This window comes from Pogoniulus pusillus, chromosome Z (assembly GCF_015220805.1).
Source record: "Pogoniulus pusillus isolate bPogPus1 chromosome Z, bPogPus1.pri, whole genome shotgun sequence".
Classification (NCBI taxonomy): domain Eukaryota; kingdom Metazoa; phylum Chordata; class Aves; order Piciformes; family Lybiidae; genus Pogoniulus; species Pogoniulus pusillus.
In genome coordinates, this window is record NC_087309.1 from 56,130,213 (window position 1) to 56,151,401 (window position 21,189).

Genomic DNA, 21,189 nt, shown 5'->3' on the forward strand with positions numbered 1-21,189 from the left:
CCTCTGGAGTTGTGCCAGCACAACCTCGACGCCCTTCTGGTAACGAGGCACTCAAAACTTAACACAATACTCAAGGTGTGCCCTCATTAGAGCCGAGTACAAGGAGACAATCACCTCCCTATTCCTGTCAGACACAGTATTTCTAATACAATTCACTTCCCTTGCCACTCAGGCACACTGCTTGGTCATACTGAGTTGTTTGTCTATTACAACCCACAAGGTCCCTTTCTGCCAGATAGCTTTCCAGCCACACTCACCCCAGGTCTGTGGCATTGCTTTGGCTTGTTGTGACCCAAGTGCAGCACCTGGCATTTGACCCCACTGAAGCTCATACCATTGACATTGGCCTATTGATCCAAACTATCAAAGTCATTCTGTAGAGCCTCCCTACTCTCGTGCAGATCAACAATGTCAATCCAACTTGGTGTCATCTGTAAACTTACTGATGACACACTGTAGGTCTTCATCAAGGTCATCAGAAGTTGTTCCAACACTGAGCCCTGGAAGACACCACTTTTGACCGGCCATCAGCTGGATTTAAATATTTGGGATCTAAATATTGTTTTCTTAGCTTTAAGTTCCACTCAACTTCTAGCTAAAATGCATCAGATCTCTGAATGCTCTTACCCTTTAGAACGCCTTTTGTTAAAGAGACTTTTGGTTTTGGCTCTTTGCTTTTCAACTGAAATCCAGCATCTACATGTCAATCTACAATGGAAATATGTTCTGTCACTTCAAAAAATGCAATGATTGAAGCAATCTGCTAAAATCTAGCATCAATAGCATCAATAGCTTAGTCTATGACTCAAAAAGAACAGAACAAGTGCTCCACATGATAGAAAACATACTGGAATTACTTGACAGTTTGAACTGACTTAAGGACTTTGTTAACTCTACTGTTTTAACATGGCTTTAAAGTTTTCCAGTGTACTAGCTGAAGTGAGGACTGTGTATCATCTGTCTGAATCACTTAACTAGATGCTGCTCACAGCAGATGGCAATTTTATTACATATATCTCAACTGCTGGACTAAGCAGAGATGTGATCAGGCCAGCAATCAAAGCAGTACTATTTGGTGACCTAACTCTGTGGTGTTCCAGTAGGAATAATTTAAAATTCCTGATCTTGTGTTATTACTCTGTGTTTCTTTGCAATTTGGATAACGTAATACCAAAAAGGGGAGAATAATTTCCACAACAACTATGACATAAGACAGAATAAAAAAACCTCAAGTTACACACTGATGCTAACCAGTTAGATTCGCTCTCCTAAATATTTTTGCAACAAACTCTTCCAATGAATTGCATTCCCTGAAGGCACATTCTGCAATTGAATCACAGTTTAATCAGCTGATAACTCTGTTTTGTGTGGGAAGCTTTCACAAGAAAATGAACATCAGAATAGTCTAATTGAGTAAGACTGTCCTGTTTCACAAAATAAAATGTAGTAGACAACAATTTAAATAAATAAACTAACAAAAAAAAAATCAGTATCCTCCCAACTTTTCTACAGGTAAAAACATCAACTTACCAGACTTGTGCTTTTTGTGATTTGCTTTCTTTTTAATTATAAGCAACTTGTTCTGAATTTCAGATTTGTAAGATTTGAATGGATGAAGATGAATCTCACGCTTTCTTTGCAAGTCATCAAGTTTTCTCTGTAAACTCTCATTTAGAATATCCTTCAACTTCTTTTTTTTCTTTTTCTTCTTTTTTGCCTGCAACTTACTTAGTTTCTTCTTAATCTGCAGTGAGTTCTCTAGCATTGTTTCATTAGCACTTTCATGGTAATTTATGTTTTGGTTGTCATTATGAGTGCCATTGACATGCATATGACAAGATTTCAGTGTGTGGTCCTTGAATGGACTAACCTCAGGCTTTACTATAGTTATTTCAAAACAATCTTGTCCGTTTTCCACAGCCCGTATTTCTCCTGAACTAGCATGACTGCCCATACCAACATCATCTCCTGAACTAATCAAACTCCTCACATTTTCCTTATAGGAACCAGTTTTAACGATGTCACAGACTCCTGAGGTCTTGATTTCACCATTAATTTCCTTTGTAGTGACTCTAAAGCTACCTAAATGTGCTTTCTTCTCTGGACAGGTAACAACAGAGTCCATAGTGTTTTCTACTTCTGTCTTGGAACGACGTAGCAGCTCTTCTCTACCATGAGAACCAATTTCTCCATTGCTTTTTTTTATGCATTCATGTTTTATTTTCTCCAACTTAATACGTGACACTTTTTTAACTCTGATGGGAGGAGATGGGAATTCAGGAGCCTGAAAAGGTTTTTGTTTGTAAATCCGAACATCCGCACCACAGAACTGTGGAAAATGAACATAAGCATTTTCCAAGTAGTCATAACCAAGAATTACTTCTCTGCATTCATGGATAGGTTGGCCTAGCACAGCATCCTGAACATCCTTTTGTGTTTCATACACAAAATCACAGAGACCTTTTAGCAGCCATACTTTTTGGTAGAAAGGTAGCTCATGGAATGGTCTTTCCTCCAAAGGATTAACTTCCCCAAGAACTTTGAAAAACTGCGGACACAATCCAAGCTTTTCTGCAGAGCTATTAGGATTGTCAGTCTGCCCTACAACAGTATACCAGTGTTGTACTTTCTGTCTTAGTGCTGCTTCCCAAGTTCTGTAAGAAAGCGTAGGCCTGCGATGTAACGTAGATCTGCGATGAGGAGGACTTAACAAAGAAGTCATTATTTTAGACAAAAAAGCATTACACTGAGGCATCAGAAGACAACGTTCCAATTCATAGAATACTATTTCAGGTAAATTTAAAATCTGCTGTGCTAAACAAAGAAAATGACCAATAGCTGGAATCTCCCACATTGTCTCCATTCTCGTAGGTGCTGCTTGAGCTAAAAGTGACTTTTCCCATTCTTCTATTTCTTTCTGACTAGCTTCTTCTGCTTCTTTTCTTTCTTGCTCTCTCAGCCTATTAAAAGAAAGTTCATGAAAATTGAGATACTTATCTTGAATAACAAAGAAAGCATGTTAAGTTTTAATTGAGTTTGTCTTAATTTGGATTACACAACGCATCAGTGTGACAAAATGGGAAATTATAGTATTTTTATTTCTATTACCACCAGTTTAAAGAAGGGGAAAAGGTAAGGGGGAAAAAGGGAGATATCAATAGTGGTGGTTTAATTTCTATTTTTTCAAAAATGTATTCCCTTCCCCAATCCCTTTTTGTCAGGATTAAGTATTTCCAACTATTCATAGCAAGATCTGTGAAAACAAATTCCAGGTAAGTTTTGCTTTCAGATGGTTACCCAGTCACTTGTGTTACTTACCTTGTAACTACCTTCCTCAGCAAGCAAGTATACATGCCTGTTTACTGCTTCATTCACAAACAAAAGTAATTTTCCCCACCACCCACAGGACTTACTAATTGGTTTGCAATGGTGGCCAAAAAGGAAACAAATATTAGGATGCATGAAGAATGTGATGGAAAATAATAACAGAAATAAAATGTCATTACATTAATAAATGGTTTGCCCTCACCTGAAAAACTGTATTCAGTTCTGGTCCCCCTATCTAAAAAAAGGATAGAGCAGAAATAGTGGGTATTCAGAGAAAGAGGTTATCAGTAATCAGAGGCCTGTAAAAACTTCTGAAAGATGTGGGACTCTACACAAAACACCAACAAGAGGAAACATGTCAGCAATATACAAAACTAGTATGATAGACTGGGCACTTATTTTTACTTTTATTAGTAAATTCATAATGCAATTTGAAGGCACAAGTGTCAGAGGAAGAAATGCTTCCACTTCAGATAATCACGGATAGCTTACCACCTAACTTACAAGAACATAGGTTATGTTAATTTAGTTCCAAAGTGAAAAATATGCATTAATCGAAAGAATATTAAGGGTTACTGGTAATAGCAGGGATTTTAGTTTGCAAAGGAAAACTAACACTTTTTTACCCTATGGAATGACCAAATTCAGAAAGATTTGATTAGGATATGGCTGTATTTAAAGCACTTTTTCTAGAGATCATCCAAAACTTCTCATATCTTTTTTCTCTAAAGGTTCTATAACTGATCACTGATAGAAATGGTCACTTGCACATATTACTAATGTGACCTGTTACTGGAATTTGCTTGCCTTTATTTTCTCATTGCTAACCTCCAACTATATTTCTTCACATACAAGTAGCAAATAAATGCCACGTATCCATTCAAAGCATCAATATTTTCCAAATTCAGACAAAGAAGTAACGGTATATCAAAAACTTTCCTTTTGATAACATGAAGCTAATGGTGGCTTCTAGCACAAAGAATGCATATTTGAAGCATTAATTGTTGACTAGATACCTCATTAATACAAGAAAATCAACAAACAGAGCTTAGCCCACATTTCAGCATCAATGCTGAACCTCAGATTTAAAATTTACATCCTCTGCTTATATAAAATGATGTAAGACTCCATGGAATGCTTTGTCTCACATAATTACATTCCAAGTGACTTGTTAACATAATTTGAACAGAACTTTTTAACCATATACATTCATCTTTGTTATTTATCAAATTCAGAAAGGCATATTTATGTGAAACAAAAAATTAAAATGTAAAACAAAATAGCTCAGTAAATTCTCAACTGCATTTGCCCAATGCAATATTAACTCAACCACATAATGAATGTGGTCTAATGACAAAGTCCCATTTGCCATTCTAGGGGAATAAACCAATACCTATGCAAAATGGTATAGGTAAAGTGAGTATTATTAAAATTTTGACTTCTGTTCTATCTCCATGTGTTAATCTTATACTAATAAAGATAACAAATAAATAACTTACAAACACTGTAAAGTAAGTACAGTAAGTAAAAAGTGTTCTCAAAAACAAATTTCAAAGCAAACCTGAATCTCACTCCCTCCTAACTGTAAAACATACTTCCAAATAACCTGTTGCCTTCAAAAGGTGTGAACTCTATTAAAATAGTCTGGAAATAAGCTTAAATATGAATAAAGAGCGAGACAGAGTACTCATAGAAGCAATCACATTTCAGTATCATTTAATAAAAACATATGTGATGTAAAAATATCATCCTTGCAAGCAGCTTAAACAACTAATAATTAAGGTAGAATTCTTAAAATAGATACAATATCCTAAAGTAATTTCTGGCTTGTACTTCATAAAATCACAATCATTAATGACTTTTTCAGAAAGGCGTATGTAGTGTAACTTGCAAAAAGTTTGACTTTTGACTTTTTTTTTTTAAGCTGTCATTTTATCACCGTATCTGTAGTCATTCCATTCACAGTAGATGCTCAAGAGAACAATCATAGTATCATACTTGTATCTTTGAGGTCTTATTACTAGCTGCCAACTTTTAGAGGGCACACCTTTTTCCTGGGATTTTTTTTTTTTGAGACAGAAAAGGAAGGATAAAGAAGGAAGAGGAAGTAAGATGAGGGAGCAGGAATGGAAGGGGGTGGGGTAGGAAGAGAGTGGGAAGAGGAAGAAATGTTTGATATTTAGGACAAATATTCCTAGACTGAGAAATTTTTTGGACAAACATATTCAGCTTTTATGCTGAGAGCAGTTGTAAAAGAAACCACAAACTGCTGTTTCATACTTCCATTTACATTTATGAGGAATATGTTTGCAGACCTACATTCTGTTTGCAATAACACAAAACTACTCTAAGGTTGAGCTGACATTTCCAGACTAACAAAGGACAAACATATTCCTGGAACATGCCTGCAGCAGCTGGTCTGAAGCTCCAGCATAAAAAAACATGGCACATACACTTAAAACTCTGCAAACATACTTCCCAAATAGACATAATAACCTAAACCAGAGTCCAGACATTTTCTGACATTTTTCCTGGAGGATTTTTCCTTTGACAGCAGTTATTCTCTCTTACTTGCAACAAGAGCTTCAATTTAGAGAGGAGTCAAATACTAGATTGTACTTTTTCACTCCCAGCTACCACTTCTAACTCAATTAAGTGCTGAGTAATTTCTTACAGGTAAAAGGAAAGGCATTGGAAGTCTGAAGCCAAGGTACAGAGAACAAGTTTGTTTCTCCAAACTTCCTTTAAATAAACAAGCTAGAAAGAAAACAACACACAAAACTGCAGTATTATGCATTATTCTAAATTAAATCAAGATTTAATAGTTAGAAGAACTTAAATTTGGAGATGTCCATGTGACAATTCCTCATCCACAATGTCTTGCACTTTATCATTAAATATTCTGTATTCTTCCACAGGACACAATTCACTCATGTTTTCATCATCATAAAACGCATAACTGACTATATAACAGTATAGTGACTGATTTGCAATTGAAATTGAATTCTTTCAATGTTTTAATGAACACGTCTGAAGCTTATCTCATGATCGTATTTTCAGAGGTGGTAAAGACACAGAGCTGCCTAGCAGAATTTTCAATAAAACAAAATCACACATAATGACAGAATGACAGCGGTTGGAAGGGGCCTCTGGAAAACAAGTCCAGCCTCTCTGCCAGAACAGATTCACCTAGAGCAGGTTGCACAGGAACATGTAAAGGTGACCTTCAAATGACTCCAGAGATGGAGGCTCCACCACCACTCACGGCAGTCTGTTCTAGTGCTCCACTACATGCTAAGTATTCCGTTCTGTTTAGATGGAACTTCCTATGTTCAAGTTTGTGCTCATAACCTCTTATCCTGTTGTGTAGCACCACTGAAAAAAAACGTCCTCCTGACACCCATTCTGTAAATATTCGTAAGCATCGGTAAGACTGCCCCTTAGTCTTCTCTCGGATAAAAAGTCCCAAGCCCCCCAGCCTTTATTCATAAGACAAACATTTTAGTACCCTAATCATCTTCATAGCCCTTTGCTGTACCCTCTCAAGCAGTTTCCTGCCCTTCTTTAACTGGGGAGCCCAAAATTGGACACAGTACTACAGATGAGGTTTCACTAGGGCAGAGTAGAGGGGCAGGAGAACATTTCTCACTCTGCTTGCCACACTCTTCTTGATGTATCCCTGTGGTGGAGGGGTTGAAGCCCCAAAACTGAGGCCTCTCTATGCCTCTACATGCCTGGACATGTTTTTCTGCCAGGGACCTATGGCAGTAAACAGGTTGTGTAACACACACATGCCCAGTTCGTGTACCCCTGGGGTCCGCCCAGGTAATCTCCTATTGGGAGGGTCCAGGCAAACATCTACTGCCTATTAAGGTAAGGGTTTGGCTTACTGCCAACCTGATTGGTCACTTAGATGGCCAAATGAGCCACGAATCTCGGCTCAGGGTCTATAAAGAGGAGTGCAAAGAAGTACCACATGTTCAGAGAGTTCAGAGGTTCAGACTGAGAGGTTCAAGCTCAGCTCTCTGATCCACATAGCAGTACAGACCTGCTTGCATGGCCTAGACACAGAGTCAGGCCCTTACTCTCTTGCAAACATTACTGACGCTCAGACCTCTTGCATTGATCTCAAGGCGCAGTTAAGCTGTCTGTGAACCCTTTGAGAAGCAGAGCGCATGCACACCTGCACACCATACATATATGGGGAGCTGAGAGCCCCCTGCCTGAGCCTAGAGCAGCCGTACATACTGGCTTGCTATCCTGCATTTATCTATGGAGCTCAACTCTCCCTGTAGCCCGGCAGACCCTGCTTGCCAGCTGTCCTGTAAGCCTGGAAAGATCCAGACTCAGCAGACCCTTCCAGACTGTGTGCTAACCTACAAACACAGCTTGCTAGCTGTACAGACGACCGTGTCAGAAGCTACATGGACAAATCCTTCTCCTGCACCTGGAAAACCTGCCAGCTGATCATCCCTGGACACACACAGCATCCAGAAGCAACAGCACCGAGGCAGAGACCACTTCACACTAGGAGAGAAGGTCAGAAAAATCCTGTTTACCCCAGAGACTGGGAACACTTATAATTCCCCTGCAGGCCGAGACAGATTCCAGCTTCACCAAGACCCGAATACTGGGCACACGCTGTGGCACAATCCCGGGAGGGTGATTAATAATGAATACTTAAGAGCAAGCTTTAATTCCTTTGTAAACTCAGTTACCTCTGTCTTAAGAGCAGACACAGTTTCAGCCCTTGCTGGGCAGACAGTATAGTTGTTAAGAGGCATTAAGCCCAAGGGAATCTTTCTCTGTCTATAGTTGTTGATAATTTGATATTTCCATTTAACAATCCAATGCCTGTAAATATATCCCTACTGTTTTTATAACTTTGCACAACGAACTTGATTACATAGTGGTTGGGGGTGGTACAAATTTGTAAATATTAATTTTAATAAATAATTTTATGAAAAATTAGTACTGCCTCAAATTAATTTCTCACCTTCCCCTAACAGAGGAGGAATAAAAGAAACCCCTCCATGACAATCCCTGAATACCAATGGCTTCCTTGACCACCCGGGCACATTCCTGGCTTACAGTCATCCTGCTGTCCATCAGCATTCCCAGGTATTTTTTTTCCAAGAGCTGTTGTCCAGCAGGTCAGTCCCCATCTTGTAGTGGTGCATGGTGCTATTCCTCTCTAGTTGCAGTACCCTATGCCTGCCCTTGTTGAACTATCTGTGCAACCTTCCAAATTGTTCATGTCTCACTGGATGGCAGCACAGCTTTCTGGTGTGTCAGCCACCTCTCTCAGTGTTGCATCATCAGCCAACTTGCTGAAGGTATACCCTATCCTTTCATCCAAGTCATTAATATACTGTACAGAACTGGACCCAGTACCCCTGGACTCTGTACCACTGACCATAATCCTCAGAGCTCTATCTTTCAGGCAATTTTCAATCCACTCCACTGTACACTCATCTAATGCACACTTTCTAATCTTGCTGGTCAGCATGCTGGCAGATGGTGTCAAAAGCCTTGCAGAAGTCAGGTCAGGAAACAGCAACTATAATTCCCTGCCTATCTAGTCAAGCCCTTGCAGAAGAGCTAACTAGTCAGACATGACTTCCCTTTGGTGAATCCGTACTGTCTACTTCTCACAACCTTTTCCTCCACATAATTTGAGGTGATGCCCAGAACAGGTTGTTCCATCACCCTTCCAGGGATAGAGGTGAGGTTGACTGGCTCATAGTTTCCTGGGTCTTCCTTCTTGCTCTTTTTGAAGACTGGAGTGATACTGGCTTTCCTCCAGTTCTCTAACACTTAATTCCCACTGAAATCAGCCAGATAATTCCTGTCATTCACTGGTGGTTTTAAAACTTCATTAAGAACCTACTTCTATGTTTTGGTAACTAAATATCAAAGAGAAGCATTTCCATTTATATAATAATTCCACAATTATTTATTGCTACCTAATATGTAGCACTTGGCCTTGTTAGATCTCCTCCCATTGGCCTCTGCCCACCTATCCAGCCTGTCCAGGTCCCTTTGCAGGGCTCTCCTACTTTCCAACAGATCAACACTGGCTCCTAGCTTGGTGTCATCTGCAAACTTACTGACGCAGGACTCAATCCCCTCATCCAGATCATCAATAAAGATATTGAACAGGACTCAGCCCAGCACTGACCCCTGGGGAACACCACTAGTGACTGGCTGCCAACTGGATGTGGCACCATTCACCACCACTCTCTGGGCTCTGCCATTCAGCCAGTCCCTGACCCAGCACAGAGTGAATCTGTCCAAGCCATGAGCTGCCAGCTTGGCTAGGAGCTTCTTGTGGTAGACTGTGTCAAAGGCTTTGCTGAAGTCCAGGTAGACTACATCCACAGCCTGCCCCACTTTCACCAGGTGGGTAACCTGATCATAAAAGGAGATTAGGTTGATCAGGCAGGACCTGCCCTTCCTAAACCCATGCTGGCTGGGCCTGATCCCTTGGCCATCCTGTAGGTGCTTTGTGATGGCACACAAGATGACCTGTTCCATGACCTTGACTGGCACTGAGGTCAGGCTGACAGGTCTGTAGATTTCTGGCTCCTCCTTTCAATCCTTCTTGTGGATGGGTATTCTGACAACTCATTTACAAGTCTGGTGAATGACAGGTGCTTCATATCCAAACACAACTAACTTGCCAGCACACCAGCCAAGTTATACTACTACACTACACACAATTTTGTGGGAACAGTGAGCCACAGAGAAAGGCAAAGTTCAGTACAGTAGAACTTAAAATCCTAATTAGTTTACCCATCACAGTCATTCATAATTATACTCTTGACACAGGATAACCTGTATTACAGAAACAGATTTGGGCACTCTTCTTTTACAACTATGGTGAAAGACTAAGTGAAGCAATAATTAATTAATGGTAATATAATTTGATTATATAATAGAATTAAAAACTATGCCAATGATACAATGCAATTATTATATATTTATATCTATATTAATATGTAATAAAATGCAAATTCATAAAAAACTATTTTAAAAATAATCAACAAAATAATTTCTATCCACCAAAGTAGCTCTTTAGTTTTATGAATACAGTTCATCCCATGAATTCTACTGGGAAACACTAAAATAAAGAGGAATTCTGCATTAACATTTTGTGGCCTGAAAAAAAAGATGCAGATAGCTGTTAGAATCACATGTTTTCACTTGAATTCTCCTTGTAGATTTAGTATAAGCTTTAAAGAGGTATACATGCAATTTTATTTCAGCAAACTTCATTTTTACTACAGAAAGTGTGAGTGAAGAGCCAAATTCAGTAATGAAAATGCACATGTGCCAATGGGCCAAGACTGTAACTCTAAGGAATACTGCAACTGCATTCCAATTAAAACTATTCAAGGAAGCACCTTGCATATAGGTTCAGAAGTATCTATTCTGTGTCAAGCTCAGTGTGTTTGACAAAAAGAAGCTGAATTATAACCTTCTCTGCCGAACAAAAAACAATATAGTCAACATAATATATACTTCAGCAATAATTCAAGGTAGTTTTTGGAAGATGTAATACATTTTTTAATCATGTCCTATCTTAGGGTCTTAAGTCACACTATTTACATAACCACTTCAAATGTTTGTATATGCTCGGAACACATTAATAATTTTATAGATATTTCAATATCCAAGCTTTTTTTATAAAATATCTCTATGCTTTTGGAGTATTTGTGTTTTGGTAAGCTGGGAAACAACTGGTATAGAGAGGTCTAAGTTACCTTGAAAATATTATGGATCCACTGGGAAATAAGAAAAGCCAAGAAACTACCTGAAGCATGATTATTTTGGGGAGATAATCTGAGCTATCCATCGACATTTTTATTGCTTCCTCATAAGTCACAGAGTTAAAAAAAATACAGCATAAAGAAGGAAGCTAGCTGTGATCTTTTTCTGTTATTATACAACATTCTGCAGAATTAATCACTGTAAAGAATGCTTTGCACAGGATCTGGAACTTTGGAGTATATCCAGAAACATGGATGTAACTGTTAACTACTACAGGTTTGCATGAACATGCTTAAAATGGATGTGTGAAACCAAAATTTTTATCTCATCAGTGAATATGTTCTACTCACTCTATTGTACAATTAAAATCCAAACAACAAGTTCTGAGGTCTAGAATACACATTTTAACACAAATAAATAGAATTTTAACAGAGAAACAATAACACTAGTGATATTCGGGATTTTTTCGCAAGGTATGAGGTGGATTAGAAGCAGATTTACCTATTTCTAGGGGAAAAAAAGTACTAGCTAACACTTAAGTCAGCAAAAGATTGAAATAAAGATTACCTGCAAAATGACTGAACTGGAAAAATCTCCAAAACTGTAAACTTCGAAAAAAAAATAGAAGTACTTTATTTCCTTAAGTTAATATTGTCTCAGCATCATGCTCCATGTTCAGAAATAGCCTCTCAAATATACAAGTGTACAAGCTCATAAGCTTAATTTTCCTGAGTGAAACATACCACAGTCAACACTTAGCACTGACTGGAATTAAATAATAATTTAAGACAAAGAGTACTACAACATTCATTTACCTAAAAAATCCTTGAGGAGTTTGCCCCTATAGAGAAATAGAACACATAATTACGTAAACCCAAAACAAAACAGTTTTTCCTATTACCTCTTTTCCTCTTTTGATCTCAGCTGTTCCTCTTGTCTAACAACCTGAACCATCACAGACTCAAACGTGCCTGTTGACAAGCCCAGAAAATTGCAAGGCATAGCACGACGTCTTGTTGAAATGCATGCTGCTCCTTTCTCGTCTTCCAACCCACAGCATCCTCTTGAAGTTACAGCTATAGATGTTTTCTCTCTTAAATGCCTAGGATTAAAAAGCAAGCCTGTTCACTATTATGATTTCACTGAAACAGCACTTCAATGCCTACACTATTGACAAGAAATAAAGTGTATTTACTCAGAAAAAAACCAGTTATTTTTCATCTGCTGGCTTTTTCCACTTTGAAAGTTCCTTTATTAAACTTTAAACTCAAACCAAATCAATTACTGTAATTTTTCACACCTATTAAGATTGGTGGGTATTTATCTCAAGTAACCACATATATACTATTCTGGGATTGTATGTGTTCTATTGCCTGTATCAGTCCACAAATATTTGGAAAGAAAATGCTTCCACAAGACCTGAGGAAAGAAATTACCATTTTCAGAAGACATCTGAATATTCAGAAAAAAATTCCAGCAAACTTGTTTGTATGGACTGGGGGTGTGTGCTCAACACAGTTCCATTTTATTAAAAATTAAAAGAGATGAAAAGCAAAACACTAAAAATTTGGTTGTAAAGTTATTTTTCATCTTAAACTGTTTCAAGCACGCTGGCAAAACTGGTATGAGAAATAGCAGTTGGTTACACAACCTCTGAAAACATTTGTAGGAAGATGGAAAAAGTTTCTGCTGGATGACAGAGTATATAAATTGATTTCACTATCTCATGGAGATGATAATAAAATGAATTGAGAATTCTCAGATTCTACATAAACCAAGAAATAGTTGTATTATGCAACAAAGCCTTCAACAAAAATGTTCCTCAGTTCACAGTTGAGATGTTAGTATACACAACATACAGAAATTAACTTGGCACAAATCTTCCACGAGGCATTTGGTTAGCTATTTATTTGCCAGGAGTAACAGGAATTCTGACTTTTTTTTTAATGAAGCAAACTACCAAGAACTGCATCTCATTAAGTTCAGCTCCTTCCCTTCTGCCTCAAAGTGTCCCAAAATTCCTGTTACTCAGTTTCAAGCACAGAATGGCTACAACACAGAAAGCATTAATTCTGGCTTATTTGGTTTAATTCTGCACCACGTTCCTCAAGTGTTCCTAGCAGGCCACACAAGCTTCTTCTTACCAGCTGAGGATAATGCTCTGTGTCACTCTTTGACAAAAAATGCTCTTGGTTTTTACATGCAAAATACTACATCACTCAGAAGATTGGTGGAGGATTCGCTGTAAGAAGCCACGATGGTTTTCTGAATATAATTAAACTAAGCTTATATCAAACTCATGACAAAGCATGTATTTCATCTGAGATTTAAATTCAGCTTTTAACTATGTAGCTTAACAACTTTCTATGCTTCTGCTATTTTGTCTGGTAAGTTCCTGTATTTAAATACACCACAATTTACATTTTGCCATTTAAAACTAGTATGAAGCTTTATCTTTTATGATTATTTTAAAATATGCCATTTTAAAACTGATACACTAGCTAAAGATTTTAAAGACATTAAAACTTTCACAATTTTAAAGAGCCTGATGCTCACACTGAATTTGAATAGCTTCACTTGCCATAGACAGCATAAAACAAAGAATGGAGCATTTGACATCTTGTCTGAAGAACTGTGCCTCCGTGCTTATAAAAGACTTCTTTCAGAAAGAAAATCTTAGCCAGGAAATGTTGGGCCCTATCTCACACTGGAATTTCCAAAGCATTTTGAATTCACATTTGGAAATACTTGCAGAGACATTTCCTCTCTGTGCAAATATTAAAAGTTCAGATGTTTTAGTGTGGTTTCTTTTTGTTTTTGTTGTTCTTGAGGATTTGTTTTATGGGTTGTGTTGTTGGGTTTAACACACGCAAATAATGCACAACCTTCTGTTCTACTTTATGTAAACAACATCTAGCAGGGCCCCTAATTTTCCACACCTACCGGGACAGCAGCGCCAGCTTCTGTTCCAGCATCATCTCCAGCTTCTGGGCCTGTTTGGAAAGCCAGTGATCCACACCGTGCAACCGGTAACATGTCTCCAGCATCAGCCGGAAGTCACTCACGAAATCTGCTATCCCTGCGTACTGGCCCGTGGAAAATTTCTCTTCCATCTTCAACAGCCACATTCCAGCTGGCAACTGCTGAAAGGAGTGACTGCCGTTACAACTCGACAGGGAGCCACCTCCTTCTTCCCCGGGGTATGCCTGATCTGCGGAGGGCTTTAAAAACGGTGCTGTCAGAGGTCGGTACTTCTCCAAGAGAAACTCGCTCAAGATGCGGTATCCCTGCTGTAGCTCAGGATTCAGGCTATGCTTCCAGGAGCAACCGCCGCTATTCCCTTCCCCATTCTCTCCTTCTTTGTCCATCTCCTCCTCACAGAACCGAAGGCGGCCAGACGAGGACCGATCTGCCGAAAGGTCTCCACTGGCGGCGGCCGCGGGCTCTGCAGAGTCCATGTCTCCTTCCCCCCTTCTCCTTCACGAAGAGCGTCTCGCCGGCTCCAGGAGAGGTGCCAGCGACGGGCTGACCCTTCAGCACCCGCTAAGGGCCTCCGCGGTCGCGCTCTCCCTCTCCCAGCCGGATAATGAACATGAGGCTCATCTAGGTACGGAGACACGATTCAAGCCGCCGCCGCTTCAGCCCGGGACGGCCTCAGCCCCGCCCCCAACCGCGAAGGGCGGGCGGTGGCTGCCGAGGTGGAGCCAGCAGCCGGCCGCCGCGCCAGCCCGCCTCTTCCCGGCTCTAGTCCTCCCTACGGCTCCGGCTGCCGCGCCCTGGCCTGCGTAGGGCCCCGCCTGCTCAGACGCCGCGCCCTCAGAGGCTGCCGGTGCGGCTCATCCCTCTTTCCTTATCATACCCCAGCTGACTTCATCCCCTCGCTCCACTCCCCGCCTCCGCCCCCTCTCCGTGACAGGGTGTCCCTGCTCCGCTCGCCCGCAGCCCGGTTCTAACGAGTGTGAGCGGTCAGGCGGGGGGCGAATGCTGGCGTTCGCGGCGAGCGCTTCCCTCCTCGCCTCACGGCGCGGCAGCCCCGGCGCGCGGCAGCGCCCGTTAACGGCCGGCGCGCGCGGGAGGAAGGGCAGGAGGACAGCAGAGGCCCAGCGGCCGCGCGGGAGGGCACGCGGCACACGGCCCAGTGCGCATGCGCCCGGGGTGGCGCGCTGGCAGCGGGGCGCCAGGTGAGGCTACGTCATCACAGCGCGCCAGGTGCGGAGCGGCGCTTCTCAGCCTGAGGGCGTTCCCCGCCTCTAGCGGCGGGCCGCGGTGCGCAGGCGTAGAGGAGAGCCGTGTCGGTGTAGGGCGATTCGCGTCACGCAGCAGGCGTGGGGAGGATGCACTGTCGTGAGGCTGGGTGAATGCCCATGGTCTTTCATACTGTTTTGGTTCGCCGCGTTTATCGTCGCTGCTGCGTAGTAACACCCAGCAGCCTGGCCAAAATGAACCTCCACCCCTGTGCAATGGACACCCAAATTGCGGTTTTCCCGAAGGGCGAAGCTGCCGTTAAAGACACTCATCCATTAGCCTTATGAAGTTTGCGAAAGCTCTTGCTGAAGTACTTCCTCGGGGAGTTAAATGTTCTGTGAGCGAAGCTGCGAGTAGTTACACTGAGGTATACCCAGTGGTGCAGCGGCAGGCCCTTCAGATTTGCCCTTAAGCACCCTGCAGTCCTCTTCACATCTGCAACGACATAGTGAGACAAGTGCCTGGGCTCAAAGAAACTCTACAGTAGTGGTATTAAGCACCAGGCACACAGCGACTTGTGTGACTTTCGTGACTTTTTGTTTGGAAAAGAGAAGACTTGGAGGCTATTTGATAGATGTTTTAAAAGTATCTGAAGGCTGAACAGGAGGGGGGGATGGGACAGGCTCTTCTCACTTGCTCCCTGTGATAGGACAAGGAGCAGTGGGTGTGAGTTGCAGCAAAAGTGGTTCCACCTCAACGCAAGGAGGAACTTCTTTACTGTAAGGGTCACAGAGCACTGGAACAGGCTCCCCAGACTGGCTGTGGAGTCTTCTTCTCTGGAGACTTTCAAGGCCTGTCTGTATGTGTTCCTCTGATATCTGTGTTAGATAGTATTGTCCTGCTCTGGCAGAGAGGTTGGACTCGATCTCCTTGGGTTCCTTCCAACCCCCAACATCTTTTGATGCTAGGATCCCGTGTGCACAGGTTAGAGTGCTCCAACATACATGACTAAAGCTTAGGGGACTCTGCTAGGAGGACAACAGAGTACGGGGGAAGGAAGAGAGGCAAGATCAAGTTCTCTCTGATCAAGCCTCTACTTCCTTTGTTTCTATAGGGGTGTTCTCATCCGTTCTGCAAGGTAAGTTTGCAGAGATTGCTCATGAGAACCTGCTCATGACACCATATGAACGGCAATTAATTAGACTTTGTGATACTAAAAAAAGGTCGGACCACCCTTCCATGCTTTAGCATTCTAAGGAAACCAAGAAATTTCTGTCCCCTTCATCCTTGTTTGGTCACATCCAGATATCATGAATGCTTCTGTCAAGCTGTTTTTGCAGAAGAGGCCGTGTTTTCTTCTGCAGGTCATGCCTACAGGACAGAAATATGGGCTCCACGAGGTTAGCAAAACCCCTCTGTATCCTGATTTTCCTGTGCTAGTCTACAAAGCCCTGGTGTAGCTTATGCACAAGTGCTGATCCCTGAAGTCTTGTTATCTCTCTGGAACATTTACTCATACTACAGTGTGCTGGTTTTACTCCAGACACAATGTGGAATTTATCTCAAAGGAGTAAAATAACAAGACTCACATAAAATTGGAAATTATATAGAAGTAATGTGTGGGAATGCAGAATGCACAAAAGCTGTGGGGTGCAGGTGCAGGACTGCTGTGGGATTGGAGCAAAGAGAAGTGACAACAGGCAGATCGTTGTAATAATAGACCTTGGTTCTCACATGCAGCTTATCTCAGAAGGGGTAGATAACGGACCTCACTAACGAGAACAACGAGGCGTGGACTTAGGCATACGTGGTGGGTCGTCCCTGACTACTTATGCTAATGTGTAGGCGTGTGCTCTACTGGCTGAGTGTATAAATTCGGGAGGGGAGGGGAGGGGAGCTAAACAAGACTATCAGTAGTCTAGCTGTTTCAATTGGATCAAATGTGTATCATTGGAGGAGACAGGGGATGACAAATCCTGTTCATCTTGCTTGAATATGGTGGTGCTGCAGCTTGTGTTAGTGCTCTGCCCTGTATGATTTGCCGTGTCTCTTTGCTCCTGGATAACCATCGGCACACTGGCACTTAACATTATACAAAGCAACACAATGTTGTGATAGCTGAAAATGTGGGAAATGTCCTCCAAAGGGCTTCTTTCTCCCTGAAATAGAACTGCACAAAGTCTAGAAATGGCAACAGTAAAGTTAATTTGATATGTTTCAGCTAACCAGTTACCATCTCCCCAGCTGCTTACAATCTTTCAGTGTACAGGTGCTGTGCTAATTTAATGCAGTCTTTTCCCTTTAACGCAGAAACCCAGAGCCAAAAAGCAAACAGAGCAGGAAACCTCTCATGTTACAACCTGAACTTCAAACACGTAACACTTTGCTCCAGCCAGCACTTCCATTTTGAAGCTGGCATGATGACAATAGATTAAGCTTAACTCATTACATTCTCAATATTTATTCTATACCATCTTGTGTCATGCTCAGCAGCAACTAACATCAAACAACGTACATCATACATCACTCACTGCCCATTCTCAATCAAAATGAGAATCATAGAATCATAGAATCAACCAGGTTGGAAGAGACCTCCAAGATCGTCCAGTCCACCCTGTCCCCCAGCCCGAGACAGTTATCCAGACCATGGCACTAAATGCCTCATCCAGGCTTTGCTTGAAGACCTCCAAGGACAGTGCCTCCACCACCTCCCTAGGCAGCCCATTCCAAGGGCAAATCACTCTCTTTGGGAAGAACTTCCTCCTAACATCCAGCCTGTACTTCCCCTGGCACAACTTGAGACTGTGTCCCCTTGTGCTGTTGCTGGTTGTCTGGGAGAAGAGACTGACTTCCACCTGGGTACAGCCTCCTTTCAGGTAGTTGTAGACAGCAATGAGGTCACTCCTGAGCCTCCTCCAGGCTAAACAACCCCAGCTCCCTCAGCCTCTCCTTATTTGGTTTGTGTTCCAGGCTCCTCACCAGCTTTGTTGCCCTTCTCTGGACACCTTCCAGCACCTCAACATCTCTCTTGAATTGAGGAGCCCAGCACTGGACACAGCACTCAAGGTGTGGCCTGACCAGTGCTGAGTACAGGGAAAGAATAACCTCCCTGGTCCTGCTGGCCACATTGTTCCTGATGCAGGCCAGGATGCCATTGGCTCACTTGGCCACCTGGGCACACTGCTGGCTCATCTTCAGCCTACTATCTATCAGTACCCCCAGGTCCCTTTCTTCCTGGCTGCTCTCCAGCCACTCAGTCCCCAGCCTCTAGCGCTGCTTGGGGTTGTTGTGGCCATAGTGCAGAACCCTGCACTTGGCCTTGTTAAATCTCATCCCCAGCAGTACAAAGAAAACTCACTGCAAATGCCCTGGGGCTCCACCCTGCTCTAGGACAGCCTGGATCAGTCCATGATCAGTCTAGATGGTGGAGCTATGTTTCTATCTCTGTGGCAGTCAATTCCAGTGACTTCTTCCACCCCTCCAAGAGAAGGCAAACTGGCCTGCATTCCGGTGCCTAACCTCCAACAAATCCAGGTGTAGGAATCCCCCTCTGTCGAACCAGAAACACAGATACGTTCCACCCCTCGTAGTCTGATGGCAACAGATTACACTGAGTGCCTGTATCTACTAAAGCCTCTTCCTGGGTTCAACTTACCAAGCCATCAGATCCACATTTGGTCTTTTCCTCCATCTCATTGGATGGAGGGCCCTTCTAATTCTGATTGGAATCACTTGCAAACATGCTTTGATAATCCCTTCAGAAGGCTCAGAAGCAGTATCAGCTTGTCTGCTCTTTTGGCAATATACTATCTATGTATTTTCTGAGTCTTGCCACATGAGTGCACCATTGAATAAAAAACATAGCCAGCTGCTGTTCTAAGTTAGAAGTAGCACTCCATTTTGGTATACCCAGGACATAACTGCTGGAGCAAAAGCAAACAAACTTTAGAAATACATAGCAGTGATAAAATGGAGTTATATCTTACCACATTCAATATGAATAATAGGAGTTATGGTCCACATAACAGTAAAAAAATACTGCTCAAATTAAACAGAACTGGTAAATGTAACACTTCAATGAGGCTTATTCTACTTTTTCTCCCTATATTGTATATTTTTTTTTCTAAAATGTCGTTATATAGATATATATATTCTTTTTTAGCCATAAAAAATAATTACAAATGTGGATTTACATCATCATCTCTAAGACAGAAAGTTACACTGCATGAGCTCCTCTGCCTTCATGTTGTCACAAAAATGGCAAGAAATTTTGCAGTTACTATGTTATCCACAGTGTCTGAGGAAATGTTAAGCAGATAAAGTTATACCATGAGGGAGAAATCTGATACACGCTTGGGGAAGATAACTATCCAAACAGAGTTCACAAAGGACAGGATGATCTTGTAAAGGAATGGAGACAACTATCAGACATGACCAGTGCCCTTTTCCTCTGACCTTATTATTGGATGAGGAAAATTCAGCAGGTCATAGAGGTCAAAATCAGGGATCTAAAGTTACTTCTGGCTGGCCGTCTATAGCAAACCATAAACAATGTAAATGTTTAGTGTCTTCCTGAAACTTGATTTGAGTATTATCATGAAGTTTATATAGTGTGCCCTAACCTGATGTATTACATATATTTTCACACTTAAATCAGTGCTGTTCAACTATAGCAGAACAGCTAGTGGCTACACATATTTTAAGTACCATGAACTAGCAGGCAAACCCCAAAAGTTATAACTTCCTGACTTACTTGTGGTCTTTATCGGTATTTAACAACAGACTATATGTACACTCAGAGATTTATAATAATTCTCAGAAAGTGTGTAAAATATTTGACACAACCTCTTAAATCCAAAGGTCTTCTAGCATTTTTGTGACGGAATATATCACCATTTGACCACTCTCATAGAGCCATTTAGGCCTGCAGAATTGTAATGTGCATGTTAAGACACTGGAAAGCTGTATCCTAGCAGGTCAGAAACTGCCTGTTTTAGAGTGCAAGATGAAAAAAAAAATTATGATCTCTGTGGCAGAAATACAGAAGCAGTGCTCAGGAAGAAAAGCAGGATTTTATGTTTCTTCCTGTGAAACTCTAGGCTTTCTAAACCCTGAAATTATGTTATCTGTTTGCTTCTGTAGTAAGTAAAGCAGTAAAGGGGCATGATAAACTATTTCCAGCTTCAAGTTTATGTTATGCTCCACATATCAGAAAAAAAAATCTGTGTAACACATATCCACTCAGTGTATCTTCTCCTTGCAGTGTCACGGTGACTGATCAACTTTCTATTAATTAATTCTGCTTCCTTTAGTTTCTGCATTAAACCTAGAGGTCCAAAATCCAATTTTCTGCTACTGTTGACCCCCACAATGACATACAAGGCAGCCCACATTAAGGAACTTTGGAGTCTTCCATGAGGTAACCGAATTAGCACTGCCAGCAGAAACAGTTGAGCTGTATGTCACATGGTCCTTTTGCTTACATAATGGCAAATAAAAATAATACCAAAATTCAGAAGACACTACCAAAGTACTTTTCTTTTTAGAGTCTGCCACATTTTTATTAGCTGCACAAAATTTCTTGGTGTGTCAAGAAAATAATCTTTGAAATATTCCAGATGAGTTGTTATTTTTCATCTTTTCATGTATCGCACCAATGCTACTTTTATCTTTCTCCCATTCAGGACCTCAGTACTACTTCTTATTGCTAAAACTGTCCTCCTTGCTGACTGGATGTACAAGCTGTCAGAAAACAGAGCACCCTTGAATTTTACACCTATGGGGCATTTCCCTAACTGTAACCTGTTGTGCACTCAGTGTTCTGTGTGGTGAGAAGCATGTTTCAGAGACGCTGCTAAACCCCTAAAGTAAACATAGAGATAATATAACAGGAGTAAGAATGAA

The 21,189-nt window shown here is 41.4% G+C and overlaps 1 protein-coding gene across 1 annotated transcript in view; it reads right to left on the reverse strand.

The window, feature by feature from the left end:
* BRD10 (bromodomain containing 10) overlaps positions 1 to 15,247 on the reverse strand; it is a 54,433-nt gene extending 39,186 nt beyond the window's left edge. Inside the window, exons 1-3 of the mRNA XM_064176732.1 lie at positions 14,044 to 15,247; positions 12,002 to 12,202; positions 1,531 to 2,960 (exon numbers count right to left, since the gene is read on the reverse strand). Of these exons, the coding sequence (XP_064032802.1) occupies positions 1,531 to 2,960; positions 12,002 to 12,202; positions 14,044 to 14,558 (2,146 nt within the window). The 5' untranslated portion in view covers positions 14,559 to 15,247. The remainder of the gene's footprint in view (positions 1 to 1,530; positions 2,961 to 12,001; positions 12,203 to 14,043) is intronic.
* Between the last annotated feature and the right edge of the window lie 5,942 nt (positions 15,248 to 21,189).